Source organism: Triticum dicoccoides, chromosome 1B (assembly GCF_002162155.2).
Source record: "Triticum dicoccoides isolate Atlit2015 ecotype Zavitan chromosome 1B, WEW_v2.0, whole genome shotgun sequence".
Classification (NCBI taxonomy): Eukaryota; Viridiplantae; Streptophyta; class Magnoliopsida; order Poales; family Poaceae; genus Triticum; species Triticum dicoccoides.
Window position 1 is genome coordinate 688,066,703 of NC_041381.1, and position 12,360 is coordinate 688,079,062.

General features: G+C 43.8%; 1 protein-coding gene across 1 annotated transcript; it reads left to right on the top strand.

Moving 5' to 3' along the window:
* Nucleotides 1-9,801: 9,801 nt before the first annotated feature.
* On the top strand, nt 9,802-10,572 carry LOC119312767 (protein RADIALIS-like 3). Its single transcript, XM_037588529.1, has 2 exons — nt 9,802-10,157; nt 10,240-10,572. Exons 1-2 carry the CDS (start codon nt 9,877-9,879, stop codon nt 10,259-10,261), a joined length of 303 nt encoding a protein of 100 aa, XP_037444426.1. The 5' UTR covers nt 9,802-9,876; the 3' UTR covers nt 10,262-10,572.
* The last annotated feature ends 1,788 nt before the right edge of the window (nt 10,573-12,360 follow it).

Genomic DNA, 12,360 nt, shown 5'->3' on the forward strand with positions numbered 1-12,360 from the left:
CATTTTCTTTTTTTTCTTTCGTTTTTATCTCTTTAATTTTATTTTCTCCTTTTTCTTTTAAGTTTTGTTCATATTTCCTGTTTTCTTTTTAATTTCGTTTTTATTTTCAAATTCACAAGCAATTTATAAAAATTGGAATAATTTTCAAATCGGTGAATATTATTTCGAATTTGAACACTTTTTCAAATCGGTGAGTTTCATCAAATCCCAAAAGTGTTCATGATTTTTCTAAAATTTCGTCATATTCAAAAGTGTTTTTCGAATAAAAATTTATTGAATTAAAATTTGATCACCAATTTAAAAAATGTTCATTTAATTTAACATTTGTTCCTCAAATAAAAAATGTTCGTAAAAATTCAAAAAAAATCACAGGAAATTCAAATTCAATTTTTTTTACCAAAATTCATTTTTTTAATCAGAAAAATAAAGAAGTCTATCAAAATTTTAAAAATGTCCATCAAAATGCAAAAAAAAAGTTCAATTTTGAGAATATTGTTTTGAACTTTTTATTTTCTTGAATTGTGAACATTTTTTGTATTTGTGTTTTTTTTTGAAATTCTAAACATTGTTCTTTCTTTCTATTAGGCAAACATCTTGTTGCAAGTTAGATGGTTAAGCATTATTTGGTGTGCACCTACATGATTTTTCCAATTGTCTACATATGGATGATTTGTTTCATCATTTCTTTTTACAGAAGACACTACTCGAAAAAGACATTTTGTTGATGGGTCTCCACAACCGGATAGGGAAAAGCCATCAGTAACACTAAACACCACTGTGACGCGGCGTGGTACTTGGGCCAAAAACGCTCTATATTATGGGACGGAGGGAGTACCCGCTAGTGATGTCTTAATATAGAAAAAGTCATTGCTAAGGAGCCCAATGTGAGTCCACAAGTGGTGATGTTCTTACGACTGACATCATAAACTACTACTGAGTAGGGCATAATAGTTATTGAGTGTGGACTCTTGGTGACCGAGCTCGAGGGAGGTTGGTATTTTGAAAAGTTTTTTTTAGGGAAACAGCAGGACTCTGCTGCGTATTTTTATTGATTTTCAAATAAATGATACAAAAGGTCTTTTCAAAAGAAAATAAGCTATACAGAAAAAGCACAACCTAGGAAAACAAAGACACAAAACAACAGCAGCAACAACAGGAGTATCATTTCATACAAGGTAGGAGTATGAACCAGTTAACTCAAACAAAAGCCTTCACCCAGTTTTCTAATCAATGGTATTCTTTCCGCTTTGCTCTGAATGTTAGCCACTTGATTTCCTCTTTGAATTTTCTTCTGCATGCATATAGGCTGGGCGTAATGTATTTGAAGATGTAATCGTTGCGGGTGGTCTAGATTGCCCAAGTCACCAGAATTATGATTTCCAGGGAAAATGGCAGATTTAGCAATTGCTTCAGTTGATTAATTTCTTCTTGAATGCCTTGTCCAGCAGGGGCCCAAGTTGGGCAGATGTAGTTCCAATATAATTTTGCAAAAGGGCATGTGAAGAATAGGTGTGTCCTTGTTTCAAGTATCTGCATGCTGCACAAGATGCAAGTATAATCCTGTATAAAGAAGTTTTTACGTAGGAGTAGTGCTCGAGTGTTTAACCTGTCATTCACCAATAGCCAGAAGTGAATCTTGTGTTTGAGTTGGCAGCATGTGCTCCATAGCCATCTCAAAACTGGAAAAGTCGGTTGCAGGCATTAGGATTTTATAAACCTTTGAGACTGTATAATGCTGCGCTCTAGCTGGTAATTGCCAATGGTCTGGGCCATCATTGAGCTCAAGTCTGTGACAAAGTTCTTCGAGGGCTTGAAACTGTGTAAAGGCCTCCTCTGACAGTGGTAGATGAAAGAGATCTGGAAGTTCCTCTGTATGATACATGTCAGCGACAGAAATATTTTGCTTCCAAGCAAAAGAGTGCAAGTGGGGCCAGAGTTCAGTCTTGGGGGAACCATCCCAAGTGTCATTCCAAAAGTCTAGTGTTTGGCCATTGTTCATGTTGACAGAAGCGTGCTGCTTATAGATTGGGAAGAGCTTCATGCAGTCTCTCCACCAAAATGAACATTGTTGCAGCTGATTTGTATGGAAGCCTTGCTGATAATATACTTCCCACACTAGATTCACCCAGGGTATGTTATGATGATTTGAACTTATGAACCATCTTCAGTAGCAGGCATGTATTTTGTGTGGACATGTTCAAAATTCCGAGGCCTCCTCTATCCTTTGGACGACATATCATATCCCAGGCAGCTAGAGGAGGATTTTTCTTTTCCAAATCTTTCCCTCTCCAGAAAATATGCCTCCTGTATTTGTCTATTTGCTCAATAATCCCTTTGTAAAGGAGCAGGCAACTCATTATGAAGGTGGGTAGGGAGGAGAAGACAGCATTGACCATGAGGAGTCTGCCATCATAACTCAAGAATTGGGAGCAACCACTGAGTCTATTCTGTATTCTTTCAATCAGGTACATGAAAAATTCCATCCTTGGTTTGGTGAAACTGAGAGGTGTGCCCAAGTAAGAGAAAGGAAAAGTTCCAGTAGTACAGCCTAACAAGGTTGAGAGGTGTTGCATTGTGTCCTCGGGTACATTCAGAGGTAGCATACTGGATTTGTTGTAATTTACCTTGAGACCAGAAGCTTGGGAGAATAGATGCACCAAGTGTTGCATTTGTTCAAGTTGTTGAGGACATGCTGGCATAATGATCAAAGTATCATCTGCATATTGCAGAATGGGGAAGTCAGGGCAGGAAGCAAACTGAAGTGGAGGCTGTAGTAGACCTTTCTGCATTGCATCATTTATGATTGTTTGTAAAAAATCAGCTGCAAGCACAAAGAGAAGTGGGGATAGAGGATCCCCTTGTCTGACCCCTCTTCTGCACTTGAAGTAGTTCCCAGGGACCCCATTTAGGAGGATAGAAGATGTACCAGTGCTCATAATTTGCTGAATCCATGAACATCATTTGTTACCAAAACCCCTCTTTCTCATAATATCCATGATCATGCCATGTTCCATTTTGTCAAAGGCCTTTTCAAAGTCTAATTTAAGTACAACAGTAGGGTTTTTGCTCTTGTGGCATTGGAATAAATACTCATAAGCCCATGCTATGCAATCCTGAATAGATCTGGATTTGAGAAATCCATATTGGTTGACATGTACTAGTTCCAGAATTATGGATTGTAATCTATTGGCAAGTAACTTAGTAATTAACTTGATGGTGCAGCTGAGCAAGGAGATTGGTCTAAAATCATTAACAGAGGAAGCACCGGGTTTCTTGGGGATGAGAGTGATGTAGGAATTGTTGATACTTTGCAAGCATAGGTCCCCTTTATGAAATTGGTGACAGAGATCATAGAAATCCTGTTTAATGATGGGCCAGCATTTCTTGATAAAATCTGTGTTAAAACCATCCAGACCTGGTGATTTGTTTGAGGGCATGTCTTTGATAACAACATCAATTTCCTCTGGGGAGAATTCCTTTTCCAGAAAAGAAAGGTCATTATGGGGAGTGAGGAGGTTAAGTAGATCTGGAGGTATATTATAATGTTCTGATGTCCCCAATCTTTCTTTGAAGGCCTCATGTAAAAGGGTAGCTTTAGCCCCATGGCTAGTCACCTCAGTACCATCCTGTCCAATTAAAGAAGGAATAGAATTGTTTCTGTGCTGTATTGTGGCCATAGCATGGAAAAAATTGGAATTTTCACTGCCAAGGGTAACCCACTTAATTTTCCCTCTCTGCTGCCAGTAAGCTTTCTGTTGCTGTAGTAATTTGTCTAGCTGAGCTTTCATACGTTTCCTGAGATCAGCTTCCAAAGGTGTGAGGGATCTGAAATTTTCAATAGCATCCAGCATTTCAATGAGAGCATTGGCATCAGAAATGTCATCTTTGAGATTGGATGAAGTTTTAGCCCATTTCCTTAAGCCTTTCCTTAAGATTTTCATTTTAGCATTAATCCTCTTGGCTGCATCAGCATAATGTATGCTCTGTTTCCAAATGAAGTCTACTAGTGGCGGTACCGACTCGACCCCCACCCATGCCGCCGCTCCCACGAGCGGGCCGGGGGAAACCGAGATCCGCCCACAGCCTCTCCTCCTCCGGCCTCCTCCTCCCTTGCCGCCGCCTAGGGGTGCCGCCGGGCGAAGCCCGGTCGGCATGGGCGGCGGCGGGGTCGCTATATCCCCTCCTCGTGGAGCTCCTGGCCGGCGTGGGACGGCGGGCTGTGGGAGGCGTCGGGCTGTGGCGGGGCTCGACAGCGCGGATCCGGGAGCTCCTGGTGGTGCCGGCGTGTCGGCCCCGCTGGTGCCTCGTGCTGGCGCGGCGGCTGCCTGGTGGGGCGTGCGTGGGCGTGATTCGGCGGCGGATCTGGCCAGGCGGCGCGGGCCGCGGGCGGTGTGGGCGGCGGCTGGGGTCCGGCTTCGGCTTCCGGCGGCTGAGATGGTTCCTCTCCGTCGCGGGCGTGCGGCGGTGGTGCGGCTCGGCCGGTGGCGGTCAGGCGACCTAGTGGTGGTGGCCGGCGGTGCTCATGGTGGTGGTGCTTCCACTTGGCGGCTCTCTGTGCGGGGAGGCAGGGGAGCGGCTTGGACAGGGGCGGCGGCGCCGACGGCATGCCGGCTGCAGCGCGAAGGCGGGAACTTTACGGGCCTCGGAGATCCCGGCCGGGCCTGTGTGGCCACGGGCCTGGTATGTTCCTGCTATTGCGTCCGGTCAGCTACCTTCATCGACGGTGGAGATGGGGCCCTCCCGCGTGCCGACGGTGCTGCTGCCCTAGTCCCGGCTCCTCTTCTTCACTGTGCAGGCCATGCTTCGTGGTGCCGTGGTGAGACAGCGTGGGAAGCTTCATGTCCGGGTTGGCGCAGGGTGGTGGTCGGTTTGGTGGCGAGCTCCGGAGTGCCTGAGGTGAAGGTTGGGATCGGGAGAAATCCCTGTTGGCTTGACCGACACCGACGCAGTGCCGCATGAGGGTGCCGCCGGACCTTGCTGGAGGGCGTCGGGGCTACCCTTCCTCTCTCCTCACCGCGTACCGGGGGAAACCCTTGGCAGCAGCGTCGTCATCGTCGCATCCCTTCTTGGAGGTGTTGTTTGGTACCGGCGCTTCGGAGGCTCGGAGCTGGGTGGGCGATCTTCGGTGGTTGCAACGGCCATGAGGCTTCTTCGTTTTTTGTCGATCAGCCGTTGTTGGCATTTGTTTCTCTTTCATTTTCTTTATCATTTCTTTTGGGCGTGACTGTGCTGCTTTCGCTCCAGCACCTATCGTTTGCTGTCTCGGTTGGTTGCTTTGTATACAAAGCGGGGGGAAATCCTTTTTCGGCAAAATATTACTTTTGGGCATTGTGGTTTGAATCTTGATCACACATGGCACATGGTCGGATGTGGTCATTGCTAAAGGAAAAGCAAGAGTATTAGGATAGGAAAGGGTCCATGAGGTATTTTGAAAAGTTCAAAAGGCATATTTCAAAGCATAAAAAACAATTGAAAAAAAATCATGAAACATATATCTCATTTTTGCCAAGCTTTCAAACGAGGCCCCTGCAATCCTCCAAACCGATCGAAGATACCGCCAATATCATGGCTATAAGTACCTTTCTGATTGGTCGCCACTTCCAACCGAACTTGCTCATCAGAGGGTTGTGCGCATGCATGCACGAAGCGCGCGATCGTGTCCTATAAATACACGGTCGACCCAGCAGTTCACTGAACTGAAACCATTCCATAATAACCATCAAGACCTACTAGCTAGCTACCCATACGTCAATGTCGTCGTCGGCCGGCTCCAAGGGTTCAGCGGCGACGGCGTGGACGCAGCGGCAGAACAAACAGTTTGAGTGCGCGCTGGCGGTGTACGACCTGGACACGCCGCACCGGTGGCACGACGTGGCCCGCTACATGGGCGGCGCCAAGTCCGCCGACGAGGTGCGCCGCCACTTCGAACGCCTCGTCCACGACGTCGCGCAGATCGAGTCGTCAGGGCGCTACGCCGGCTAGGTCGCCATCTCCGCCCTTCCGCCGCTGGCCTGGACGCCGTCGACGCGAGGTACGAATGATGCGGGGACATGCTTACGTGAGTGTGCGTGTATGGATACACGTGGTCCGACGTGCCGGCGTGCGTGCGTGCGTGCTGCGTCGGTGGCCGGCCGGCTTGGCTTGCCGGTGCGTGCATGCATGCCACTGTGCCACATGAGATCTAATCCTGATTGTGATATACACATGGGTCAGACAGATAGTGATAAGCTTTAATATCAGCCGTTCGAAACGTACAGCACCGGCTCCTCTGATCTAGCGTTAAGCTGTGTGTATCATTACCATGTGTATGGCTGTCAACGTGCATGTGTGAGTGCATATGCTACTTACACATTGATTACTGAAATGACACTGACGCGGGCCCCCTGTTTATGTCTGTCTGCAGATCCATCTAGTACCTTCTAAAGCTTCCTGATGAATTCTACTTATACAAGACTAAGTAAACTATATATATGTAGCTGCAGGTAGATCCATCGACCAGCACTGCAGACTAGCTGTAGAATCACTGTTGAAAGCTTGAAGCGCGTGTAATGTTTAGCGGCTATCAATTAATATTATTGCTACAGCTACATGTACTCCCCTACTATGGGGAACCGGATCCTCTAACATTCTCAAGGGATGTCACGTAAGCTACAGTAACCGTGACATCCCTTTTTCACATTCATATGGTTAAGCCTAAAATGATTATCATTAATTTACAAATTACAAATCTACTGTATACATTTACAAAAATTACATACAAACAAAATTATGATGCAATAAAAATATTTTTGAATTTATTTTTTACATGCTACAGTAAATCCGCACAGTAGTTGCTACAGTGACCCTGCCATTCCTTCTTCGCTTTACACACGTATTTCACTGTAGCTTCGTGACATCCCTTGAGAATATTAGAGAATCCGCTTCCCTACTATGGATGCACATATGTGTAATAGTTATAAATCACTTCACGAGATGCATGTATACTATGTGTGTGTACAAAACGCGTTGATGGTTACTCCCCTACTGGAATTTCTCTGTATGCCGAGTGTTTGGCGCTTCGCCGAGAACCAAAACACAGGCACAGGACAAAGCTAAGTACGCCGAGAACTAAACTCGGAAATAGATGAAACACGGCAAACACAGGCATTTACCGAGTCGTTGCTCGAAAGATCCTCGGCAAAAGGAAGATCCTCGGCAAACAATCTGTATGTCGAGAACCAAACTGTGAGCAAATGGCAAGTCGGCAGTCTTTAACGACTCGGTGACGGTGGGTAGGATTTGCCGAGCGCCCGGGACTTGGCTCCTAGTAGCAACGCGTTGTTTCATTGCGTGATTATTTTAGTCCCACCTTCCCTAAGGACAAGCATCACGACCGGTTTAAATAGCTAGATAGTTCAGAAGCAGTAAGCTACAGTCTTGAATATGAACTGTCACTATGAATCTTCACCTGTTCCGGGCAGAGAAGGGCCATAGTGACGATCCATATTCCTAATGAGAGTAATGATGGTTGCCGACTCTTTTTATTAGTTCAGTTAAATTATGATTCACTTTTTCGTATGTGTGAGAGCAATGATCCAACCATTTAAATTCTCGGAAAATCGTGCGATGTCGAAATTCCTCGAGAGCTGGCACGGTGTCATCACATGACCCCTGTAGGGCGTGGTAAAAGTTTGGGCGTGTTTCGATTAAGCCTCACCTAACGCTGCTTGTAAATTGTACCATCTCCGAGGTAGTATGTCGGGTATTCTTGCCAAGAACAATTCTCGGCAAAGACTTTGTCCAGTTTATTTGGCCCTTTGCCGAGTGTTTCTGGCACTCGGCGTACATTAAAATTTTATTAGTGCTCGTGTATACATCGATGTTTTACTTTTCTCGTGCATAGATCAAATGCCAAGTTGCCTGTAAAGATTCACATTTGATTGTACTTGCGCGAGAATCTCCTCTTAAGGAAATAAAAGAAAAAGGTAAACCGAATCAGGCTCATCGATCGCATGGGTACATTTGCTCCGGGGGTTGAGGCTTTTGACCTACATTGCTCCCTGCGTCTAACCATCTTTGGCAATCTAATTCGAGTTGCTGCTATATTTTTCAAGAAATATGTTTGATTCAACTCTATTCAGAAAGAAATATAAATATGAGAGAAATATAGCAGCAAATTGCAATAAATTGAATCAACTGGTGATTATATATTTACATTGTACTATATACCAAATGTGGCTCAAAGTTTAGACGATTCAGGAGTAGTACTTAAGTGAAGGCTGAAGCTGAATTTATTTTGTAACTAGCTCTGCAACTACTAATCTATATATTTCTATTTTGAACAATTAACTGAAAACACGTATACATGGGTGTTTTTAGCATGTTTGTCTGACTTAATTTCTAGGATTTTTTGCTAGTATGATTCCTGATGATGCATATAATTTGTTATAAAATAACCACATGACTAAACTAGTTTTGAAGTTTACCATCCAACCTTAAATCACAAGGTAATGTATACTATCATAATAAGCTAAGGGAGAGAGTGTAACTGTTGTAATGGTATATATGCCCATTTAGTCCTAGTTCTAATAAATACACATGTACTTAGGTGTCAAATTAACATTTCCCTTCCCCTATCTATATACTGAGCTTAATATCAAACGAAAGGTTGCCCTTTAACCTTCCTGAATCGTCTAAACAGAAGGACAATTTAGCATCGATGAGCCGCGACACACAGAGGAAAAAATTCTTGTCACTTCATACCAGAAAGTGTTTCTTCTTTCCATTGGACTCTAAAATAAACGATTCTTTTGGAATCAATGTTTAATGCCATAGGAAGAATCATGCAGAAAGAAGTTGGAGCTTGATTTCCAGATATGATTCTTCCATCCAAAAAGCAAGATATATCCTGGTTCGTATGGCCAACACGCACCTGAATTTTGGTGATGGAATCCAAATTTTGCAACTAGCTCTTTGTAAATAGTGACTAGATGCTCTTAACTATATAGCTAGCTCCTTGACAAAGAAATAACTGATTAATTTTCTTTATACTCGATGTTATCATCTATGAATATTACAAAGGATGGAACTTAGATTTTCTTTTAGAAATAACTGAAAATTTTAAGGTACACTCAAGAGAGTAACAACCCAACGCAACCACAGTAAATATGTTAGTGGTAGAACCAAGATCATCATTTACGCAAGGAGTTAGTTGAACCAAAATACTAGTATTTTTTTAGATTTTTGATATTTGTGGTCTAAATAAGAAGTCAAGACATGCATGTTGTAGCACTTGCATAATTTGGTGTGACAAATAGTTTTGATTCTTGTCTTTAAACAAAGCACACATAGCCATAGATTTGATTCGTATTGAGAGAAGACAACCCTCTTTCAGCCTCTGCATATTGCATATGAATATGCATCTGTCTTCACATGAACTATGAGAACGTATATGCATGTATATAGACACATATTTACATTTTTTTGCGTGGACATATATTTCCATTTTTACTTTGAATCTTTGAGCAGGAGGAGGTCGAGAAAGGATGCAGAACCGATTCGTGACGGGACTACGCCGAAGAGATAGAAAGGTAGATCCCCCACTTCCAAGGGACAAAAAATTTTGTTCCTTCTCCAGCTGACCCCCCTCCTCACTCCGGTGGTGGCTGGCTGCTTCAAATATTCCTTTTTTTTTACCTCCACCCGTATGCACATTATTCTCCATCTTCTCCGGCCCCACAGAGCTGAATCCTTCCTCTCCATTGTCTAGTCCGGCCGGCTATAAGTAGCACCCCTTCTCACACCCTTCTTCCTCATCCATCTCAGAAGCAGCCTGTGCAACCAACGAGTTCACGGTACCAACATCATAAGCCCAATCGTAGCTAGGTAGATCGAGCAATGGCGTCGCTGTCAATGAGCGCGGCCGGGAGGGCTGGGTGGACGCCGCAGCAGAACAAGCTGTTCGAGCAGGCACTGGCAGTGCACGACCGGGACACGCCTGACCGCTGGCACAACGTCGCTCGTGCCGTTGGTGGCGGCAAGTCGGCCGACGATGTCAAACGCTACTATGAGCTGCTCGTCCACGACATCGCCCGCATCGAGGCCGGCAAGGTGGCCTTCCCCGCCTACCGTTCCCCGTGCCCAGGCCCCGGCCACAACGCCGGCTACGAGGCCGACAGGTACGACCGGCTTTACCGTGTTTCTTATCAAATTATGTGTGGACTTCAAAGCTGGGGTTAATCTTGTAATTTTGATGATTAGGTTGAAGCACTTGAAGATCTAGGAAGCAATGGACAATGAATGATACACACTGCATAGATCGATGGAACTGGAAGCATGTGCATGTGCATGAGATAAGTCTCGTGCATGGTGTCCATGTCAACGTACGCATGCAATGCAAGGCTATGTAGATGCATGCATGTTCATAATACTGCAGTAGCAAGTGGTCTATGGCCTGTCTCCTTCCTCCATGGATTTAACTTATCTCGTATGTATTCTAATGTACAATATTGATATCGTCTGCACATGTAACCATATGTCCATACCAATCAAAAGAGAAAAGAAATTGATGATAATGCAGATATGTTATACACACATACTACCAAAAAAAAATCTAAACAAATACAGTGCGTTTCAAGCTTCATGGATTCCTTTTGTTAATATCATCGTGGTGATACGGCAGAGGTGGCGGAGATCACGAATGGGCAGGGGCGGAGTTGGGCCCCAGGCAACCAAGGCCAAGCATGGCATTTGTTCTTTCTTCCTATTAACCACCACCATTCCTCGCAAAAAAAATAAACTACCAAACATTTCTATATTGGCCCGGGGTTAAGGCCACACAACACAGCTCCAACACAAGCTCCCTTCTTAACGCACGCACATTCCCGTGACCCAGACCACGACTTAAAAGGAAACGCGGAAACTCATTTCTCCCATGTATGTCTAGACCGGATGGTCCAGATAATTTTGGGCCTGCAAAGCTATCCCTCGATTGTCCGAGGACCGGATCGGACTTCCAAAATCCCCCTACTATGTCCCCAAATCGAGGGAAGGAACATGGTAGTCCGGATAATCCTCGCGGACCACGTCTCCCCATGATGCACGTCTCTCCACTAATCTCTTTCTCCTCTTAGTTGATGTCCAGCCCACTGATAGTTACACCTCACGGTCCAAAAAATGAGGGATACCGCTGGAGGGCCTGAGCCCGATCAGCTATTCGCGGACACGCCTATGGACATTTGAGGGCGTCCGTTCAAGGGATAGCGGTGAAGATGTCCCAACACTATGAGCATTTATGAGGAAATCTTTAACTGGTAGCTACTCGGTTAGTCGGCGAGTAGGGATTAATAGGCTAATAGGCAAGTTATCAATTAATCAACAAGTTAACCGACTACTTTTGAAAATGTATTTAATACTAATTTAAACATAAATAATTGTAAACATATTGAAGAATCTAAGTCACGTAATTTATTCCATAGATTGAAGTGATTTTTTCATGTAATTTTTACTTGCTTAGATTTACATAAAATTTAAGTCCAAAAATATGTCAATAAAAAGGAGGACACAATCTCCACTAAAGTAAAGTTCACTTTAGCACTTTGTATTATTGTTAAAATTTAACTCATACTGCAAAATGGGGTTAATGTTAAATGCCTAGTATAAATATGTTATCATCAATCGTTTTGACTCTTTTTGACCAAACTAACCTATGATATGTAGCTAGTGGTTATAATGTGGAAAAATCTCCATGATAAGGCACATTGATTCACCATTGTGTATCTAGCCATTTGATGTGCTTGCTACCAATTTAGGTATAACTATAAAAAGGGTATTCAAACTATTGATTTTCCGAACCGTTCGAATTCCACCTACCTAATGATTGAAGTAGCCCCAAAATATAAGGTGGTCATGTATAATTATGAAAGTTAGAATGGCGGTTATCAAAAAATGAGAATGATGATTAGCACCAATTGAGGACAACGAGTAGTACCAAACGATTCAACACATTTTAAAAAGTTTTTTTACAGAAAGCTACAAAAGCAATCTCAGCTAACAAAAAATGCACAACACATCTCTTATCTCACATGGCGTTGATCATACGTAATGCATTAGAAGACGCTCAATTGAGAACCAATTAAACTATGGATGAACTTGCTTATGCTTATGTTGGAGCACTATGATGATTGTTATCTCGTATAGTTTCATTGTATGTCTATACCGTTAAAACCTGTATAAATATTGTGTATGTGTAGCCAGAAGAAAAAAATACAGAAACCCTAGTAGCGGCACGGGGTAAGGGCCTAGCAGCAGCGCGGGGCCTCCGTTGCCACTACACAAGGTTAGTAGTAGTGTCGGGTCTGGGCCCGTGCTACTACTACCAGA